Source organism: Leucoraja erinacea, chromosome 2 (genome assembly GCF_028641065.1).
Source record: "Leucoraja erinacea ecotype New England chromosome 2, Leri_hhj_1, whole genome shotgun sequence".
NCBI classification, from domain to species: domain Eukaryota; kingdom Metazoa; phylum Chordata; class Chondrichthyes; order Rajiformes; family Rajidae; genus Leucoraja; species Leucoraja erinaceus.
In genome coordinates this window covers 110,988,098-111,010,910 of record NC_073378.1, presented here as the reverse complement: position 1 = coordinate 111,010,910, position 22,813 = coordinate 110,988,098, and the positions used below count along the sequence as shown (strand labels likewise).

The 22,813-nt window shown below is 42.9% G+C and overlaps 1 protein-coding gene across 1 annotated transcript in view; it reads left to right on the top strand.

Annotated features, from left to right (window-relative positions):
* The window catches only part of hhatlb (hedgehog acyltransferase like, b), a 43,485-nt gene that overhangs the window by 4,112 nt on the left and 16,560 nt on the right, over positions 1 to 22,813 (top strand). The window contains exons 2-3 of the mRNA XM_055663507.1: positions 13,918 to 14,077; positions 18,570 to 18,637. Of these exons, the coding sequence (XP_055519482.1) occupies positions 13,972 to 14,077; positions 18,570 to 18,637 (174 nt within the window). The 5' untranslated portion in view covers positions 13,918 to 13,971. The remainder of the gene's footprint in view (positions 1 to 13,917; positions 14,078 to 18,569; positions 18,638 to 22,813) is intronic.

The window sequence follows — 22,813 nt, the reverse complement described above, 5'->3', positions numbered from 1 at the left end:
TGGGAGAAAACTGGAGCACCTGGAAAAAACCCATGCGATCACAATCTCTGCCCAGACAGCACCCGAGGTCAGGATTGTCTCTGAAGAACATGGGTAGGTGATGTTTCGGGTCAGAAACCTTTCATCAGAACCTAAACATCAGACCTGAACATCACTAATCCTTGTTCACCAGAGCACCTGAAGAAGAGTTCTGATCCAAAACGTCAGCTATCCATGTTCTCCAGTGATGCCACCTGACCCGCTGAGTTACTCCAGCACTTTGTGTCCTTTTCTTTGGTTAAAGAAATGTCTTGTTAGTCACCCTCGGGTCAAACACAGTCTTCCTTTCAGCAATAAATAATCACTGGTCATGAAGGTAGTATCCTAGGAAACACTAAGGAGGATCGTCATGGCAGTGAAGATATCAGGGATGATGGATAATCCAAGACAGCTAAATCTAGATTATTTTGAAGAAAAATTATTGTCTGAGAATTCAGAAGCTGTAACTTACAGAGCAGAGTCCTCGGGGAAAGCCTGATGACAGCTTCAGTGATGTATGAAATCTACACCACATATGGATTTTCTCCCTTCCATCATGTTATCTTGCTGGAGAAGCCACATTGGCACATCACGTATATCAGCCCTTTACCTGTCTGGCTTTGTCCTGCCCCCCCTCTCTTCCAGCTTTCTTCCCATTTGTGAGGCAATGGACTATTTTAGTTTACTTTTGTTTTTTGTTATCATGTGTACCAACTGTAAAAAGCTTCTGATTGTGTGCTATCCTGTCAAAGAAAAGATTATACATTATAAAGGATATGGGTTACACATTTAGTGCAAAGTAGAATATTGAACTCCGAATAAAATCAGATGAATGAAAGTTTAAAGGTCTCCAATGAGGTAGATGGGAGGTCAGGACCGATCTCTCGCTGGTGAGAGGATGGTTCACTTGCTTGATTGCAGCTGGGAAGAAACTGTTCCTGAATCTGGAGGTGTGCATCTTCAAACTTCTGTACCCTTGCTTAATGCGAGAAGGAGTGACCAGGGTGAGACTAGTAAATGATTGAAGCAGAGGTCATGCTAACATGCAAGAATGGGTGGGATGGATAACTAAAGGAGAACATTCTTTATCCCAAGGTTGGGAAATCAAGAACTGGAGGCCACAGGTTTAAGCTGAGAGGGGAACGATTTAATAGGCTGATCCAACTGACGGGGGCAACGATTTAGCCACACATGGATGAACTGGCCTCAACTACTCTCTGTGGTGGTTCCAGAGGATACCTGAAAATGAACTTCCCCAACTGGAACAATAAATGTCCAACCCCTTAAGAATTTTGTGATCTTCTAAATTCTAGAGAGGCATGTCTATCCAGTCTTTCTTCATAAGACAGTCTGAGAGGGGAACGATTTAATAGGGACTGCTGGAATAAATGTCTGAGGCAGATCCAATAACAGCTTCTAAAATACATTTGGTCAGGTACATGAATACGAAAGATGTAGAGTGATATGGGTCAAATGTGGGATAATAGGATTAACATATTGGATGGCATGGGCGTTGGGCCAAAGGGCCTGTTTCTTGCTCTATGACTGTATAACATGGTAAAAAGAGCAGACAATGCCTATGTGGTTGGCTTGTAGGTTCAGAAGGCTGGTTACCACCCACACTGACCGGTTGTGTGACAAATCTATTTCCTTCTTGTTAAATATCCTTGTATATAAAGGAAGAAACCACAGATGCTGGTTTATTCCGAAGATAGACACAAAATGCTGGAGTAACTCAGCTGGTCAGGCAGTATTTCTGGAGAAAGGAATAGGTGATGTTTCGGGAAGAGACATTTCTTCAAGCAGTCTGAAGAAAGCTCCGACCCGAAACGTCACAAATTCCTTTTCTCTTGAGTTACTCCTACATTTTGTGTCTAACTTCCTTGTATGTAAATATCGGTTTTGCAATCTGATGTTCCACGTAACAAGTAAGTTGATTTACAGGTAAGATTTTGCACAGAGCTGAAAAGATATATATAGTTTCCAGCCATGTACACTTGACAACAGTTGAGAAAGAAGCAGAGTTAATGTTTCAGGTTCTTTGTAAGATATTTCAATGAAGGGTCCTAAACTGGAAACGATAACCTATTTCATTCTCCACAGATGCTGCCTGACTTGCTGGGAACTTTATTTGTGTTTCTAGCATTTTTCTGACTTTATTTCTGATTTTCAGAATCAGCAGTTTTTTTAAAGTTACTAGACCAAGTGCAGACCCGTTGGGTCTGTTCCCCGAACGTGCGGTTGGGGGGGGGGGGGCATTGGGCGTCACACACATTAACCACCCCCACACACACTGTCTAGCATTAGTGATTTGTTGATTAATTATTGAAATCACAAACTGAATTAATCTTTTCAATATATTCTGTGTACGTTTGAGATTTTTTTAATGAAATGGATTATTCCCGGGAGGGCGGGACTGTCATATGCTGAGAGAATGGAACAGCTGGGCTTGTACACTCTGGAGTTTAGAAGGATGAGAGGGTATCTCATTGAAACATATAAGATTGTTAAGGGTTTGGACACGCTAGAGGCAGGAAACATGTTCCCGATGTTGGGGGAGTCCAGAACCAGGGGCCACAGTTTAAAAATAAGGAGTAAGCCATTTAGAACGGAGACGAGGAAACACTTTTTCTCACACAGAGTTGTGAGTCTGTGGAACTCTCTGTCTCAGAGGGCGGTGGAGGTGGGTTCTCTGGATGCTTTCAAGAGAGAGCTAGATAGGCCTCTTAAAAATAGCGGAGTCAGGGGATATGGGGAAAAGGCAGGAACGGGGTACTGATTGGGGATGATAAGCCATGATCACATTGAATGGCGGTGCTGGCTCGAAGGGCCGAATGGCCTACTCCTGCACCTATTGTCTATTGTCTATTGTCTATTATAGGATGTGGTGCAAGACTCAACCTCATCAACAAACTTTTCTGACAAACTGGTCAGAGTCATTTCTTTAGTTGTGGATGATTCATTGAATATACAGCACGTGAATGGGTTCGTCAGCTGACAATGTCTGTCCCATACATGATGCCAAATTAAACTGTTCTCATCTGCCTGTACATGATCCATATCCCTCTATTCCCTGCACTTCCATGTGCCTATCTAAAAGCCACCTAAACACCATCTATCGTATCTGCCTCCACCGCCACCCCTGGCATAACGTTCTCGGCCCCCACTACTCTGTGCAAAATATCCTGCCATGCACATCTCCATTAAACCCAGGCAGCAGAGTTGAGCATTTCCCCCTGGAAATGGAAGGTCAAAGGGCAGGTCTGCAATCAGTCAACTGAGATTCCCTCACAACCCTGTGCAAAGACACTTCTATATTTATATATTGACCAGTCAACAAGTGACCTGACTGGCAGGTATTACCGATCTTCCAATCGACCTCATTGTAACCATCGAGTCAAAGGTTCTTTAGTAACTTGTCAGTTTCTTTGTTGAACTAAATTAACGCACATGTTGTAGCAATGTTACAAAATTTTGAGATTAAAAAAATCAAGTCTGCAATTTATCCCATCAGATAAAGCATAACAATAAGTTTAATTTGACACCTAATTCACTTTCATATCTCAAGTAATAAAAAAGTTATGGCCATTTTCATACTCGGAAATTAGCATCTTGTTCCCTATTGATTTTCTATGGACATAACAAAAAAGCTGTGATCATGGACAGTCAAAAGCCCATAACCTTCTTAAAAATTAAGAGAACTGAATGAAATTTTCAGTTATCATAGATTGAAGCATTCTGAAACAAATATAAAATAATCTTACTTGGATGACCTGAAATTAAAGCATATAATTAGTTAGTTACCCAATTGTAGCTAATTTCAAACTTCAATTACTAGATCTAAACATCTATCCATTTCTTAATAAATGATTAACATTTTTAAATAGCTTAAGTGTCCAAATAATATTCACAAATAATTCACAATAAAACATGATTTTAAAATCTCATTTACATCAATTTATAGGCCAAATGGAAGGAATTTAGTGTTCAATTGCTGTAAATTAAAGTCAATTTAAATCGGCTTTCTAGTGGGTTCCTGTGAACGCGCTGGTTTAGAACGTTCACATTGCACTGGATTTGTGCCCCCAAATGCCCAGAAAAATACTGCGGGATATAAAGAGCCCAAAATGAGCTACTCGCTATAGTAAACTTTATATACAGGGTTCTTAAGAAGGTTCTTAAGAAATAAGGTACATACCTTTAATTGTTTGCTTTATAAAACCCTGGGGCTGCGAGAGGTCGCGGGTTGAGAGAGTGATTTTTAAACTACTATAACTATTTTACAAGGCCATAAAAACTAATAATACCTTTTGCGACGGGGTCTTTCAGCGATTTTCCGTTAATGATTTACTAGGCTGAACATTTTCGATTGCAACAGCCTAGTAAAAATCGCGTTTTAAACCCGCCCCCTCTAAACAGCGCCAAAATCACACACACGGGGTGGGGCAGATTCTCATCGAAGATTCAGGTAGGTTTTGTAACATACCTACATGTTGCAATCAAAAGCGCTTGAACAATTGGTTGGGAAGACAACATGAAACTAGGCCTTTCAGCCCAACTTGCCCATGCTGACCAAGATGCCTCATCTACACTAGTCCTTCCTGCCTGCATTTGACCCATATCCCTCTAAACCAATGCTATCCAGGTACCTGTCTAAATGACTGGAAAGGGGATATAGTTGCACTTTCCTTCATATGAACTAAGATTATATTCTGCACTTTATTCCGTGGCTATTATTTTTACTCATTATGTCTTTTAATTTATTGTTGTATTTCATATGTAATTTTTGTGCCTCATGTGAGCTGTTATGGTGTCTGTTTATGATGTCTTGTTTATTCTTCTGTACAGCACTTTGGTCAACATTGGCTGTTTTAAAGTGCTTAACAAATAAAGTTGGATTGCATTGGATTGGACTCCTGTTTCTTTTATTTTTTGTACTATTTTATTTTTTGTACTAGTGTATGGATGATTTGCCAGGATAGGACACAAAGCATGTTTTCACTGTATCTTGGTACCAGTGACAAGAATATTCCAATACCTTTGAGTGGATGCGGGGTGAGATGATATCACTAGTGAAGAATGTCTGGCTGTGGAACTCGTATGTCAACTTCCCCCTTTCTACAACAAAGACTCTTGCTGACAAATGCTTTGACACAAGTTCCATAGTTCACAGTCCTGGGTCTCAAGAGGATCACAAAATAAAGCACAAAGTGCTGGAGTGGTCATGCCCCATGCCCACCCTTCAACCAACACCACCAGAAGCGTTATGTATGGTGGGAGTTTGCTGCCTGCAAACACTCTGCTCCATTTTCCACAGTACAACCTTCACAAAAGCATTATCATTCAATCAAACTCAAGTGTGCATTCACTTAGACACAAGGAACTGCAGATGCTCATTTACAGAAAAAAAAACCACAAAGTGCTGGAGCAACTGAGCGGGTCAGGCAGCATCTCTGGCGATGAAGATATGACTGGTGGAAGGATAATGTTGAAAGTGACACAAATTAGATTACTTTAATTTAGAGATACAACCCCTTCATCCCATCGACTCTGAGCCGACCAGCGATCACCCATATACTAGTTCCATTCTACACACTAAGGACAATTTACAGAGGCCAATTAACCTACAAACCTGTACACCTTTGGAATGTGGAAGGAAACAGGAGAACCCGGAGTAAACCCACGCAGAACAGACAAATTCACAACAGTACAGCACCAGTACAGATTTGAAAGTCGATCGTTTCGAGGATATCCGAGCTGGATTAGTACGGGATGTCAAAGGTTACGGGGAGAAGGCAAGTGAATGGGATCGAGAAGGAAAAACAAATCCTCTATGATCGAATGGCGCAGTAGACTTGTTTGGAGCCAATAAGCTTAAGTTTATTGTAGTCATGTCTAGTTACCTTTAATTATTATTTGCCTGTGTTAATGTGGGTGGGATTTTATACGTAGTCTGGACTAGAGGATTCTGGCGCAGACTCTCAGATGATTCGTTTCAGTTTTGATATTGGGCCATGCGTTGAAACAGTTTTCTACCATGACCATGGCATGATCGTTGTCAGATGATGTACTTTTACAAGAAGAAGTTTTTGTGATTTATACGACATGAATGGAACGACGATTAAGAATGGAAAGTTACGAGTTATTTCATTGTTTTGTATTTCTACAATAAAGAATCTATTAATCAAGAGACTACTTCTGGTAGATTCATCTTTGCTGTTTCAAATGTGTTGTGGAGTGCGTGAGACTGCTTTTCTAATCATACCCGACAAATTAGTGGCTATCGGAATTGGATTTTGAGAAGTTGCCGCTACAAGACTCGATGGGCTGAATGGCCTAATTCTGCTCCTGTGATTTATGAACGTGAGATGGACTTTGGTGCCCCTGTCGTACATTGCAGCGGGAAGCTCAGTCCGGGCTCTGTGCATGGGGCTTGGATTATTTACTCTGTGACCTCCTCTGCTCTCCCCTCCTGACTCCAGAGGTACTGCGGCCATTGCGGCAGTGAGACAAGAGCTGGAGCAGTAACAAGAGTCGGCACTTGGCTGAGATCGGACACCCAGCTGCACCAAATGTGATCTGCTTCCTTGTGAGCCGAGATACAAGTCTGGCCGTGTGCTCCTTGGCTGCAATACCAGACAAAGGTTGCAGATTCCAACCGGATATCATCACTGACACATCCAAAGCTCATCAGAAATAAGAGGAGAAGGCCATTCAGCCCACCAAGCCTGTTCCTGCACATTCGATAAAGTCAGCACTGATCCTTTAACTCGGAAACCCCCAATGGTTCTTTATTATTGCATGTACTGAGGTACAGTGGAATTCTTATTTGACATCAGTAAATCATTACTATACACATGCAGAGTCCCAGGTTAATTATAAAGTGTATAGAAATAGCCCAGCTGTGGTCGCCGGGCTTTGCTGTTTCCAAAGTCCCAGCTGCAGCCGTCGTCTCCATCCGGACTGGCCAATGAACTATTGTCCCTGTCCTCGCATGGTCCCGTTTAGCTTTTTGTGTCAGAACCCTTCTTCAGACTGACTGGGACAGGGGAACTTCTTCAAAGTAGGCATACCTTGTGGAGATTTTGCAGTGGAACAGCCGACATGTGCAGGAAGGAATGCTAGTTTATACCGAAGATAGACACAAAGTGTTGGGGTAATTCAGCCGTTCAGGAGGCATCTCTGGAGAAAAAGGATGGGTGATGTTTTGGGTCGGGACTCTTCTTCAGACTGAGGATTAATTACATCGCAGCTTGGTTTGGGAATAGCTCTTCCCACGACCGCAGTAAATTTCGGAGAGTTGTGGATGTAGCCCAGTCCATCACAGACTAGACTGCTCACCATTGACTTCATCTACACTTCACCTTGCCTTGGAAAAGCAGCCAACTTAATCAAAGACTTGTTGCACCCAGGCCATTCCTTTTTCTCCATGCTCCCGTTCAGCAGAAGGTACAGAAGCGTGAAAGCGCACACCACCAGACTCAGGAAGGGCTTCTTCCACTCTGTTAAAAGCTTCTAAACTGTCCTTCTATAAGCTTGGGTTCTGTCTGATTTATCTCTGCCCCATTGCAGATATTGGACTTTGTCTCTGAAACCAATGCGCGACAATGCAGAGATAAAAATCATCCTGGACTTTGTACCTTTATGCCCCTGTCCCACTGAGGAAACCTGTGGTTAATATGATAAATATTTACGCGCCTAATTTTGATAACCCACAATTTTTTTAGGAAAATAATAGATTTAATCGCAGAGCATAATTTTCAAAATATAATAATGGGGGGAGATTTCAATTGTGTTATAGATCCATATTTAGATAAATCAATAAAGCTAGGGAAGCGTCTTGTTAAAACCAAGACCTGTGAATTTTTAAATACTTATATAAAAAATAATAACATAGCTGATGTTTGGAGAATAGCAAATCCAAGTGGTAGGGAATACTCATTTTATTCATCAGTTCACAAAACTTATTCGCGAATTGACTATTTCTTACTGGACACAAAATTGATCCCGTATACGAATAAACCATCATATCATAATAGTATTATTTCTGATCACTCACCATTGACTTTTATACTTAAAATTGAGGGAATGCCGAGTATAAAGCCTTTTTGGAGGTTCAATGCACACATATTAAATAACCCGCAGGGTTATGAGTATATAAAAGAACAAACAAAACTTTTTTTCGAAATAAATGACACACCGGGTATTTCTGCACCGCTATTATGGGAAACCTTCAAGGCATATATTCGCGGTGTCATAATCTCTTACCAAAGTTTTCAAAATAAGGAAAATAAAAGAGAACTTCAGCGGATAGAACAGAAGATAAAATTACTAGAACTGGACAATGCAACTGACCCAACCATAAATAAACATAATAAGATAACTTTACTGAAATATAAAGTCAATAGAATATTAGCGGCTAGAGTAATAAGATTATTCCAAATTACAAAACAAGCACACTTCGAATTTGGGGATAAGCCACATAAACTGCTTGCGAGGCAACTGAAGCAACGAGAAAAGGAAAAAACTATTACAAAAATTAAATCGGACAATGGTGAGTTGCTAACATTGCCTAAGGATATTAATAAGAGGTTTGCCCAATTTTATCATAATTTATACACATCCAAAATAAAGACAGATGTAAGTAAAATTACAAATTTTTTAGATAATTGCAAGCTCCCAAAATTGGATAGTTTAGAACAAGAGCAATTAGGAGCACGGATTACTAGTGAAGAAATAAAACAAATAATAAACTCATTGAAAAATGGGAAGACCCCAGGACCAGATGGCTTTAGTAATGAATTTTATAAAAGATTTCAGGAGTCTATTGTACCAAGATTATTTAATTTATACACGCAGGCTTATACTGAAAATAAACTACCAGAAACCCTAGCAGAAGCAACAATAACGCTTATACCAAAAAAAGATAAAGATTTAGATGAGCCTGGTTCTTATAGAGCTATATCACTTCTAAATACGGATCAGAAAATTTTAGCAAAGATTCTAGCTAGAAGGCTAAATAATTATATTAACAATTTAATAAATACGGATCAAACGGGATTTATACCCAAAAGACAATCATTTAATAATTTGAGAAGGCTTTTTAATATAATGTACTCTCATAAGAAGGACAATGAAGATATCTCAGTGGTCACATTGGATGCAGAGAAGGCATTTGATCAAGTAGAATGGCAGTATTTATACAAGGTACTCCAAAAATTTAATATGGGAGAGAATTTTATCAGATGGATTAAACTACTTTATGATAGACCTACGGCAAGAATATTAACTAACAATACGCTATCTCCAAAATTTTACTTATCAAGGGGTAATAGGCAAGGGTGTGCCTTATCACCATTGCTATTTGCCCTTATGATAGAACCGCTGGCCGAAAGGATTAGAAATCACCCGAATATTCACGGATATAACAGCAAGGACTCAAAGAATAAAATTTCATTATACGCTGATGATATCCTTTTATATATTACTAATACACAAACGAGTATACCCACCTTATTAACACTAATTGAGGAATTCGGCTCTTTTTCAGGATACAGAATAAATTGGAATAAAAGCGAAATTATGTCTTTAAAACCACAGGATTCGAGACACTTACTAAAATTCCCCTTCAAAATTGCAACAGAAAAATTCAAGTACCTGGGTATTCAAATTACGAGAAGACACAAATCATTATTTAGTGCCAATTTTATACCACTATTAAATAAACTGAATGATACGATTAAATTTTGGAAAACGCTTCCACTCTCATTGATAGGTAGAATTAACGCTATAAAAATGACTTTCTTACCACAATTAATATATTTGTTTCAAGCAATCCCAATATATATTCCAAAATATTTTTTCAAAAAATTAGATTCCACTATCACTAATTTTATATGGGACTACAGAACACATAGAATTCAACGAAAGCATTTGTGCAAATCTAAAGAAGTGGGGGGTTTATCATTACCTAACTTTATATATTACTACTGGGCAGTGCATATTAAGAACATAATATACTGGCTAGATAGTTCCACTCAGCAGTTGGAGTGGATAAGAATGGAGAAAGAGGAGTGCTATCCGTACGATATAGGAACGATCCTGCTCTCACCGATAAAATTGAATAGTATAATATATAAGAAGAACCCAATTATTCACAATATAATAAGAATTTGGAAACAAATAAAAGCAACCTTGAAATTAAATAATTTATCAGTACTAACCCCACTATTGAACAACCCCGCATTCAAACCTTCTCTCATCGACAACGCATATCAACAATGGGATAGACTGGGGATTAGGAAAGTAGGGGACATGTATGAAGTGGGCAAACTGTTATCATTTCAACAATTAAAATTAAAATTTAAATTGAAGGATAATCAATATTTTAAATATATACAGGTATGTGACTTTATGAAGAAACATACACATAGATTTCAAACTATATTTTTAGATCCTTTAGAAGAAGCAATGAATATCAAGGCTGATTCACAAAAATTAATATCATACTTTTATAATAATATATTAAATAGAGAATCACCCTCAACAGAAGCATTAAGGGAAGATTGGGAACAAGAGCTAATGACAAAGATCTCGAAGGATAGATGGGAAAAATATTTGATGAATACACATAACTGTTCTATTAATGCAAGACATAATTTAATTCAATTCAAATTATTACATAGACTATATTATTCAAAAACGAGGTTGAATAAATTTTATCCAAACGTCTCTCCCAGATGCGATAAATGTTTGTTTCAAAACGCTAATATAACACACTCATTTGTTGGATGTACAAAGTTGAATAAATTTTGGAGTGATATATTTGATATATTTACAAAGATTTTCAAGTCAAGAATAGAGCCCAAAACGGAATGGATTATATTTGGAATAATAGGAGAAGATACCAATTTAAATAAAGATCAAAATGTTTTTTTTAATTATGGGTTAATAATTGGAAAGAAATTGATACTTAAATTTTGGAAAAATACAACCACACCAACTGTTAAAATGTGGATTAGGAATATGATGGACATAGCACGCCTTGAAGAAATGAGACTCCGACTAATAGATAAATATGACCAATTCTTAAAGAGTTGGTCTCCTTTCATCGACTTTTTGGAATCATGTGATGCAGCGGTGCCGTAAGGATTGCTGATTTCAGTTCATGACGCGGATAGAGCTACATCTCCGAATACAGATTTGAAAAATTCTCTTTTAAGGGGCCTTCTCTTCTATTTCTACTTTCCTCTTTCTCTCTTCCTTTTTTTATTTTTTATATACACACTTCACGTTTTTCTACTCTCTACCATCTATTTTTCCACTTTTTCCCCTTTCTATTGCTTTCTTTTTCTTGTTCTGCTTACTTCTTTCTTATAACATAAAACTAGAGGTTGTACATAGAATGGATTACGGTATTACATAGTTGGCACCTAAAATTAGGTGCCACTGTACTGTTTTGTGATGTATTAACTTCTAATAAAATAAACAAAAACACAAAGACTTGTTGCACCCAGGCCATTCCTTTTTCTCCATGCTCCCGTTCAGCAGAAGGTACAGAAGCGTGAAAGCGCACACCACCAGACTCAGGAAGGGCTTCTTCCACTCTGTTAAAAGCTTCTAAACTGTCCTTCTATAAGCTTGGGTTCTGTCTGATTTATCTCTGCCCCATTGCAGATATTGGACTTTGTCTCTGGAACCAATGCGCGACAATGCAGAGATAAAAATCATCCTGGACTTTGTACCTTTATGCCCCTGTCCCACTGAGGAAACCTGAACGGAAACCTCTGGGGACTTTGCGCCCCACCCAAGGTTTCTGTGCAGTTCCTGGAGGTTGCAGGTGGTTGCCGGAGGTTGCAGGTAGTGGAAGCAGGTAGGGAGACTGACGAAAACCTCCGGGAACCGCACGGAAACCTTGGGTGGGGCGCAAAATCTCCAGGGGTTTCCGTTCAGGTTTCCTAAGTGGGACAGGGGCATAACTCTCCGTAATGCGCTTGAATTTGACTTGTTGCATTTATCTTTGTACCTCTCAGTGTAGCTCAGGCCCTCGAGCCTGGCAACAACCTCATAATTCTTAAGTTCTTTGTTAATCTTGGTTTCTTTATATGAACTCTCTTATCACACCATTTGGCCCATCTTCTGAGTAAGTGAAGCTCATTTAGGAATCGTACTTGCCGTTAAACGGTTATTTGAGATGAGAAGTGGACACCATTTTCTTTTGGGCAATTTTTTAATGGCCCTTGGACTCTGTGACCTACAAGGTGATTTTGGAGCATAGTTGACCTCATCCTGGCGGTCACACATTGTGTAAGGACAGCAGACATCCTTCCCAAAGAGTTCTCTACACTCACTTTTAAAGTGAGCGGGGAAAGATTTATTGAGAACCTGAGGGGTAACGTTTTTATGCAAAGGGCGGTGGGTTTATGGAACAAGCTGCCAATGAAGGTAGCTGAGGCAGGTCCAATTGCAATGTTTAAAAAACATTTAGACAGGTACATGGATGGGATACGTTTAGAGGGATATGGGTCAAACGCGGGCAGCTGAAACTATTATTATCTGTTATTGTAATGTCTTGTCGAATGTGGGTATTTTGGGATCCTGTCTTGATATCTTGATGCATGTCTTCTTTCGTCCCTCTTGTCTTTTTTTGTGTTGCTGTAAATGGAGCTTCTGTGATGTAAAACAAATTTCAGACTCGCTCTGACAATAAAGTATTATTGTATCGTATCGTATTGTAGAGGGGGCATGTAGGTCAGCATGGGCAAGTTGGGCCGAAGGGCCTATTTCCAAACTGTATGACTATGACTGTGCAGGAGCTGGGTGCTAGTATTTGCGAAGGGTGTTGGGCAATTCTTCACATTTTGTTAGGAGAACAGCATACCTTTAGTTTCCGTTTAAGGATATAACATTCAGCCTTTGTCCAACAATCCATTGCTGTTGTGATGTTAGCTGGTGGAGCTGCTGCCTTGGGATTATGGTACGGAAGGCCATAGTCATGTTCATAGGAGCAGAATTAGGCCATTCAGCCCATCAAGTCTACTCCGCCTGTCAATCTTGGCTGATCTATCATTCCCTCTCAATCCCATTGTGCTGCCTTCTGTCCATAACCCCTGACACCCTTACTAATCCGAACCTGTCAATCTCCGTTTTAAAATACCCAACGGCTTGGCCTCTAGAGTCACCTGTGGCAATGAATTCCACACATTCACCACCCTCTGACTGTAGAAATCCCTCCTCATCTCCTATATAAACATACATCCTTTTATTCTGAGGCTACGCCCTCTGGTCCCAGACTCTCTCACCAGCGGAAACATCATCGCCATATCCACTCTATTCAGGCCTTGCACTATTTGGTAAGTTTCAATGAGGTCCCCCTCATCCTTCTAGTTAATGAATAGCATGCTGATTGAGGTGCTCTTCTTGTTAAGGTGACCATGAATAAGAGAGATTGGTATTGTTATTGCTTATTATTGTGAAAGGCTTTGCGTACTATCCAGTCGAAGCACACTCTGCACGAGTACAATCAAACCATACACAAATACAACAGGTCGTGCAAAGAAAGAAATACCAGAGTGCAGAATATAGCATCACAATGTTACATTGTTACAGGTGCAGAGAAAGTGCAGGTAATAAAAAGCGCAAGGGCTGCAACAGGGAACGTTGGAAGATTGGGGCTACACCCTAGTTTATGAAAGGACCGTTCAGTCGTTTGATAACAGCCGGCCAGGAACCGTTCCTGAATCTGGTGGTACATGATTTCAAGCTTTTGTATTTTCTGCCCGGCAGGCGAGGAGAGAAAATGGAATTGCCGTCCCCTATAGACCTAATTTTACTGTGTGAAAATTGCAAGGAGTCTAGATTGCGCAGAAGACTAATTTAGATTTTCTGTTCCTTTTTCAGCTCTTCCATCCACTATTTACAGTCTACCTCTCCTGAAGCTGGTGAAGTGCAGACATGGGGCTTACGACTGCCTTACCCAAGGTGGAACTGTACCTTTACAGTCTAGTGTTGACCATGGCAGTTCTGTGGTCAGCTAGCTGGATCTATGAAGCATCGACAGGTAAGGTGTGAACGCTTTCTCGGTAGAAGCTCAGTTTTTATTTTCCCCTCTGAACCCTTCGTTCGTTTTAATTGCTCTGAAAAACATTGAATAATTTGCTAACCCTCCCCATTCTCATATCAATTCTGTCCTGGGCCGCCTCCATTGCCAGAGTGAGGCCACACACAAACTGAAGGAACAGCACCTCATATTCCACTTTTTGTACCTAACAACCCAAGGATATGCACATTGGTTGGGCTGCTCCTGGGTCTGGACAAGCTGTCCATCTGCGAGCCTGTCCATCTGCCCGAGCCAGCTGCCTGCCCCTTTTCCGGGGTTCAAGTCAAGTCAAGTCAAGTCAAGTTTATTTGTCACATACACATACGAGATGTGCAGTGAAATGAAAGTGGCAATGCTTGCGGACTTTTGTGCAAAAGACAAACAACAAAACAACCAAACAAATTATAAACACAATCATAACACACATATTCTTTTACATAATAAATAATGGAAGGAAAATGTTCTGTAGAGTTAGTCCCTGGTGAGATAGGCGTTTACAGTCCGAATTGCCTATGGGAAGAAACTCCTTCTCAACCTCTCCATTCTCACCGCATGGCAACGGAGGCGTTTGCCTGACCGTAGCAGCTAGAACAGTCCGTTGCAGGGGTGGAAGGGGTCTCTCATGATATTGTTTGCTCTGGAGTTGCACCTCCTGTTGTATAGTTCCTGCAGGGGGGTGAGCGAAGTTCCCATAGTGCGTTCGGCCAAACGCACTACTCTCTGCAGAGCCTTCTTGTCCTTGGCAGAGCAATTCCCAAACCAGATGGTAATGTTCCCGGACAAGATGCTTTCCACCGTTCGTTACGTCCGTGCCCGGGTGGTGTTAGAGAGGGACTACACGCTGTCCACGGGCGCCCTGGGGGATTTCCGGGACCGCTGGGCACCGCGCGCGGGGGGTTGGATGCATCCTTGACAAGGTGTGCAAGATAGTTGTATAATGGTTTATCGTTTGTTGTGTATTGTAGTGGTGGGCTCGGTTTTGTTTTTTACTGTACTGTTTATTATTTTAATATTTTAATAAATATTTTTGATTTAAACAAAAAAGGGTATGACCATTGAATTCTTCAATTTTAGGTAACTCACCTACAAACAACAGTCCCCCCCCCCCCCCCCCCTTTGTTTGTAGGTTACTTGAAGGTTAGTTCGTAGGTTACTTGACCTCTGTAGATTGTCCCTAGTGTGTAGGCTAAAACTAGTGGATGGTGATCGTTGGTCGGTGGGACAAAGCACCTGTTTCCATGCTGTATCTCCAAACCAAACTAAATGAGGGGCACTGATAAGGTGGAGGGTTTACTGTGTTTTTTTTTCTAGGGTAGGGGAGTCTAAAAGTAGAGGACATACTGTAAATTTAAGGTGAGAAGGCAAAGATTTAAAAGGGACCCGAGGGGCAACTTTTTCACACAAGAGGGTGGTGGGTATGTGGGATGAGCAGCCAGTGGAGGTCGTTGAAGCAGGTACTTTAATAACATGTGCAGGGCAACAGCACAGTGGCACAGCGGTAGAGTTGCTGCTGTTGTGCACAGCAATGATACAAACAAGCTTGTTCAGCAGCGGGACGTGTAATTAAGCCCAGCGGGTAATGCTGCTGCCCAAGTCAAATAAAGATATCAGGCACAGAATCGCCACATAGTGGTAGGAATGGGTTAGCTGCACATTCGAGGGCAATGCACCATTCATTGAGATTCTTTGTGAATTATTTTTAAAAGAGAAATAGGGGGAATAATGAATTTGCCGTTGTGCAGTCTGTGTGGAGGGAAGATCGGTTTAAAATGCAGACTGGTGACATTGAAAATATATACCCAAGAGTGACATGAGAGTATCAAGCCACAGGTTGGCAGCATGGACAAGTGTTACAGCATCTCCGCGTAACAACGGCAGGGATGTGGGATGAGTGTTAAAGGTTCAATGGTGCTTTTATTGGCATTTTGTGAAGTGCTAACACAGTCAAATTCTTTATCTTACAAATAGTCTAGTAGCATATTGCTGTACCTCCAACCCTCGATGTACAATCCTCCAAGTGTACAGAAATAGTCTACTGAGTCCGCATGTAAGAGGCACCATGATTTGGAGTAATTTTCAAAATCCACGCTCTAGTTCTTATGAGCAGTGCCTGTACCAGGCAAGTCCCAGGCTGTTGCGGTGCCTGTATCAGGCAAGTCCCAGGCTGTTGCGGGGCCTGTACCAGGCAAGTCCCAGGCTGTTGCGGGCCTGTACCAGGCAAGTCCCAGGCTGTTGCGGGGCCTGTACCAGGCAAGTCCCAGGCCCAGGCAAGTGCTGTAGCGGGGCCTGTATCAGGCAAGTCCCAGGCTGTTGCGGGGCCTGTATCAGGCAAGTCCCAGGCTGTTGCGGGGCCTGTATCAGGCAAGTCCCAGGCTGTTGCGGGGCCTGTACCAGGCAAGTCCCAGGCTGTTGCGGGGCCTCCAGGCAAGTCCCAGGCTGTTGCGGGGCCTGTACCAGGCAAGTCCCAGGCTGTTGCGGGGCCTCCAGGCAAGTCCCAGGCTGTTGCGGGGCCTGTATCAGGCAAGTCCCAGGCTGTTGCGGGGCCTCCAGGCAAGTCCCAGGCTGTTGCAGGGCCTGTACCAGGCAAGTCCCAGGCTGTTGCAGGGCCTGTACCAGGCAAGTCCCAGGCTGTTGCAGGGCCTGTACCAGGCAGGTCCCAGGCTGTTGCGGGGCCTCCAGGCGTCTCCTTTCCTGTACGTCGTGTCCCTCTCCTCGCCGTCCATCCTTGTTCACCTGGGTGCCTCCCTCAGCTGACCACAAGGGTGCGGTAGGTCAAACCCCAGTTCCCTCTCCTCTCCTACCTGTCTCGCTCCTCGCTGGGCCTCCTGGGACTTGTCCAGGACAGTTCTTGGGAACTTGTTGCTTCTTGTTGTTATGAGACTGATACTAAGACTTCTCCTGTGGGAAGTCCAGCAATGTTGGTGGGGAGCCATTCGGCTGAATTCGTCCTTGCCGACAAAATCTTTATCTAAACCAGACCCACCTCTCAGTATTTGGCTCCTATCTAAACCTTTCCTATCCATAGGGTGTCATAGTGGCACACTATGCGCGAGATAACCACTTGTGAGGCGTTTGCGCAGTAATCAACCAGAACCAGAACCAGCAGTAGAGTTGCTGCCTCACAGCGCCAGAGGCACAGGTTCGATCCTGACTACGGATGCTGCCTGTGCAGAGTTTTACGTTCTCCCTGTGACCACCACAATTTTCTCCGGGTGCTCCAGTTTCCTCCCACACTCCATAGACGTGCAGTTTTGTAGGTACATTGGCTTTGTTAAAGTTGTCCCCAGTGTGTAGGTTAGTGCTAGTGTACTAGTGATTGTTGCTCGGTGCGGACTTGGTGGGCACAAGGAATCTGGTTCCACACTGTCTTTCTAAAGTCTAAAGATCCATGGTAGTGCAAAAGGTGGTCCGTTGTGTTCCGCTGGTAGGATTAGAGGTAGGTAGGATTAGAGGTAGGATTAGAGGTAGGATTAGAGGTAGGATTAAGGTTGTGCAGGTCAGTTTAAGAACCTCATGGTTGTAGAAAAGTAGCTTTTCCTGAACCTGGTGGTTGGGACTTCAGGCTTCTCCACCTCCTGCCCAACGGTGGCAGTGAGAAGAGGACACGGCCCGGAAGGTGGGGATCCATGGTGATAGATGCCACCTTCTTAACGCAGTGACTCATGTGAATGCTTGTGAGGGTGGGGGAGGGCTGTGCCCGAGATAGACCACGCCTGTATCCACCTCGCTCTGCAGTGTCTTGCGTTCCTGTGGTTTGGATTTGCCAGTCCAGGCAAATGTGTGGGAACTGAGGTGGAGTGTTGGCCAGACCGCCACCTCTTTAAACTTGTCCCGCTTAGTTCCTCCAGCACTTTGTGATGTGCACAACATTCCAGCATCTGCAGTTTCTAGTGCCCAATGGTATGAACATTGTGTTCTCCAATTTCTCCAAGTGACCCCTTTCCTCCCTATATTTCCCCTGCCCCAGCCAGTGCCCATCCCCTCGACACCCTGCTCTTATGCCTCCCTGCATGTTCATCCATCCCCACATTACCTTTATTCTCCTCTTTCCTCTCCCTCCGTCTCTCTTCCACCCATATCCCTCCTCCGACATTCTATTTCACTCCTCCTCTTCTCTCCTTGTCTGACATCCTTTTGTCTCCTTTTCACCTCTAGCCTTTGTCACTTATTCTAGCCATCTGTCAATCAAACCTCCCATCTGTATCCACCTCTGACTTTGTCTCACCCCACCTCTCTTTTCCAGCTTTAACCCCTCTCCTCCCACTCCATCAGCCTGAAGAAAGGTGCCAATCTGAAACATTGCCTGTCCATTTCTCTCCACAGATGCTGCCCGACCCGCTGAGATCCTCCAGCCCGTTGTGTTTTGCTCGAGGTTCCAGCATCTGCAGTTCCTTGTGTCTCCTTTGAAGTAGCGTCGTTCTCCATGGTGACCTTTGTTTCTGTTCTCACCTAGAAAACATGAGCAAGCAGACCTTTAAGCAAAGTGTCAAGCGTGGCTGGTCGTATATTGGTCGTAAGATGGTGAGCTTTGTATTCTATGTCATGGGGGTTCCTCGCGTCTGTTTTGGTGCCGTCACCTTGCTGTTGGCCAACAGACATGACCTGATGGACCATTACTGGCCATCGATCACTAAAGGGTCCCTGCTGTCATAAAAGCTGTGGGCAACACAGTGGCGCAGCGGTAAAGTTGCTACCTTGTAGTGCCAGAGACCCGGGTTCGATCGTGACTATGGGTGCTGTCCTGACTGTGGGTTTTTTAACACAGAGGGTGGTGTGTGCCTTTAATGCACTGTTGGGGGTGATGGTGGTGGAGGCAGATACGATAGTGGTGTTTAAGAGGCTTTTAGCTGGGCACATTGCTATGTAGGGAAAGGATTTGGATCACATGCAAGCAGAGGGGATTATTTTATTTTAGCATAATGTTCGGCATGGACACTATGGACCGAAGGGCCAGCTCCTGTTCCATGTTCTACTGTTCCATGTCCTATGTAGGTTCCATTGGTTTTTCAGGTAGTGCATATCAAATCCCAATGACCCACTAAGAATTTAAAGAAAAAATGCCCATTATATTCCTATTATTTTGCTAATTATTTAACTTTGTTTCCGAGTTACTTGTCTATTAAAAATGCCTGCAAAAATGCATTAGACACTCATGTCTCAAGTAGCAAGTTTAGTTTCAAGAAATAAGACATGGAAACAGTCCCTTTGGCCCACTGAGTCCATGCTGACCATCGATCACCCATTCAGGCTAGCCTTGTGTTATCCAACTTTCTCATCCACACGCAAAACACTAGTGGCTGCAGGCTGTATAAACAACCCTCAATGGGAGACGCGTATTGGATGCTTTTCAGATGCAGCCAATGCCCAGCAAGCTCATTCAATTTTTAACAGTTGCACTTTGCTGAGGAACAAAATACTTGTGATGATAATTAATGAGGGAAAATGAACATTCACCTCATGATGTGACCGTTATTATTTCTAAGTCATAGGAGCAGAGTTAGGCCATTTGGCTCATTGAGTCTACTCCGGCATTCAATCATGACTGATCTAACTTTCCCTCTCAACCCCATTCTCCTGCCTTCTCCCTGTAACCTTTGACACGCTTACTAATTGAGAACCTGTCAATCTCGGCTTTAAAAATACTCAATGACGTGGCCTCCACCGCCGTCTGTGGCAATGAACTCCACAGATTCATCAACCTACTGTTACCTGTGACCCACATGGTCTCATGATCTGTAACAATAGGTCCGGTGTCCCTAACATCGGCTGAGGGTCAGCAAAAGAAACGCTGACGTTGGAGATACCTCAGGTTAGGTAGCGCAGTGGTAGAGTTGCTGCCTTACAACGCCAGAGACCCGGGTTCGATCCTGACCTCGGGTGCTGTCTGCATGGAGTTGGTATGTTCTCCGTGTGACTGTGTGGGTCTTCTCCGCCTGCTTCGGTTTCCTCCCACATTGCTTTGCAAGGACATACAGATCTGTAGGTTAATTGGCTTTGGTAAAAATTGTAATTTGTCCCTAGGAGGTGGATAGTGTGGGATAGTGGTAGTGTATGTGGTGATCGCTGGTGGGCCGAAGGGCCTGTTTCTGTGTCATATCTCTAAACTAAAGCAAGCTAGGTTAGCACAGGCTTGGATGGAAGAATGATAATCTGGGATGGTGATATTCAGGGAGGAATGTTCAGACTGTGGGGCCTCGGTAATTGGTACTAATTATCTCATGGATATCCAGGCAATGGATGGATATGTATCATGTACAGGCAGAGGAATCATAGAGTCATACAACACAGACACGGGTCCTTCGGCCCATAGGTTCTTAAGTCATAGGAGCAGAATTAGGCCACTCAGCCCATCGAGTCTACTACGCCATTCAATCATGGCTGATCTATCTTTCCCTCTCAATCCCATTCTCCAGCCCTTCTCCCATATAACCTTTGAACTCGGCCAACTAACCGTGCCGACCTAGGTGCCCCATGTAAGCTACAGTAGTGCCAGCCTTTGGCCCACATCCTTCTGAACCCTCTCAACTATTCAGATTAGTTGAACTTGGCATCATGTTCAGCATGGACATTGTGGGCCAAAAAGCCTGTTCCTGTGCTGCACTATTCCATGTTCTATGCTCGAAAGCACAGCTGACTGGTAGAGCTAGTAAAATGGTGAGAGCTCAGCGGACCAGAATAAAAGGAATGTGGATGCAAGAAACTGCAGATGCAGCTTTACAAAAAAGACAGAAATGCTGGAGTAACTCAGCGAGTCAGGCAGCATCTTCAACAGTCTGAAGAAGAATCCCAACCCAAAACCTCATCTATCCATGTTCTCCAGAGACCATGCCTGACCCACTGGATTACTCCAGCACTGTGTCTTTTTTCAGACCAAGTGTTTCCTTGTCACCCCCTTCTCTCTTTCTTTGCCCACTGCCACAATTTTGAGGAGTTCTTAATTTCCACCAGAGGGTAACATCTCAGAGGAGGTTAGAGAGCCTATGGAGGGCACGGCCTTGGGAAGGCATTAACTGAAACCAGTCAAGATACTCAAGAACGAGTCTCACTGCCTCTTCTTCCCTCTCCCATCAGGCAAGAGGTACAGAAGTGTGAAAAGGCACATCTCCAGATTCAGGGACAGTTTCTTCCCAGCAGTTATCCGGCAACTGAACCATCCTACCCACGACTAGAGAGCGGTCCTGATCCACTATCTACCTCGGACTGTCTTTAATCAGACTTTACTGGACTTTATCATGCACTAAACACTGTTCCCTCTCTCCTGTATCTGTACACGGTGGGCTGCTCGATTGTAATCACGTATAGTCTTTCTGGTGACTGGTTAGCATGCAACAAAAGTTTTCCAATGTACCGATGTGACTATAAACGAAACAAAACTAAACACTGCAATTTAAACCAAAACAATTGTGCTAAAAATGTTCTAAAAACCCTCCTGCTCCAGAATCCATTTATTTTATTCTGGATTTAAATTTGCAGGACAGCTAAAATTAGATGCTGTGTTAAATATATATACTCTGTGCTAAACAAAAGAATTAAAATAACACAGACGGTGTTGGTTTGGAGCAGCGAGCTGGCACTGAACCACAGTGTGAGTTCTTCCTCACGCTGTTTTCTGGACCCTAGTGTTCACGCAGGCGCTACTACAGCCTCCTAATTTCTTCTCCAGCCCTTTACTTTACGGGTGCCACAGTGGCGGAGCGGAGACCTGAAGTTAATCCTCACTGCGGGTGCTGTCTGTACGGAATTTGTGTGTTCTCCCGGTGACCGCGTGGGTTTTCTCCAGGTGCTCCAGTTTCCTCCCACACTCCAAAGACATAGAGGGTTGGAGGTTAATTCGGTTTGGAAAATTGTAAAATTGTTCCTAGTGTGTCAGCAGGACTGGTGGGCGGCAGCGGCAGCTTCGACCACCCCGGGGCGCGGTGATTAAGCTGCGGGACTGTTTTTAACATCGCCTGGTGGGGTATCGCCTCAGCGCAGAGGGAGAAGAGGAGGGAAGAGACTGCAGACCTAAGACTTTTGCCTCCATCACAGTGAGGAGATGCTGGGTGGACTCACTGTGGTGGATGTTAATTTGTGTTTATTGTTGTTTTTTATTGTATTATATGTATGTATGACTGCAGGCACGAAATTTCGTTCAGACTTCGGTCTGAATGACAATAAAGGAAATCTGTAATCTGTAATCTATAATCTGTAGGATCGTGCTAGTGTATGTACGAGTGATCGCTGTTCAGCACAGATTCAATGGGCCGGTAGACTTGTTTCTGTGCTGTATCTCAAAGGTTTTCTCCATAATGGGCATTAAAGCTAATGTATATTCAAAACATCATGTTGACAGCTGTCCCCGAGTTCGCTCAGTCACAGTTCCAGAGGACATTGGTTTAATATGAGAGGAGAACGATTTACTATTAATCTGTGGGATCACATAAAGGCAGAAAATATTAATTTAACACAGACATGGTCTTTTACCCAGAGCAGGAGAATCAAGAACCAGAGGACGTATGTTTAAGGTGAGGGGGAAAAGATTTAATGTGGATCCTGAGGGGAAACTTTTTTATACAAAGAGTGGTGGGTGTATGGAATGAGCTGCCAGAGGACGTAGTTGATGCAGGTAGTATCACAGTTTAAGAAACGTTTAGACATGTACATGGATAGGGCAGGTTTATACGGATATGGGCCAAACACAAGCAGGTGGGACTGGTG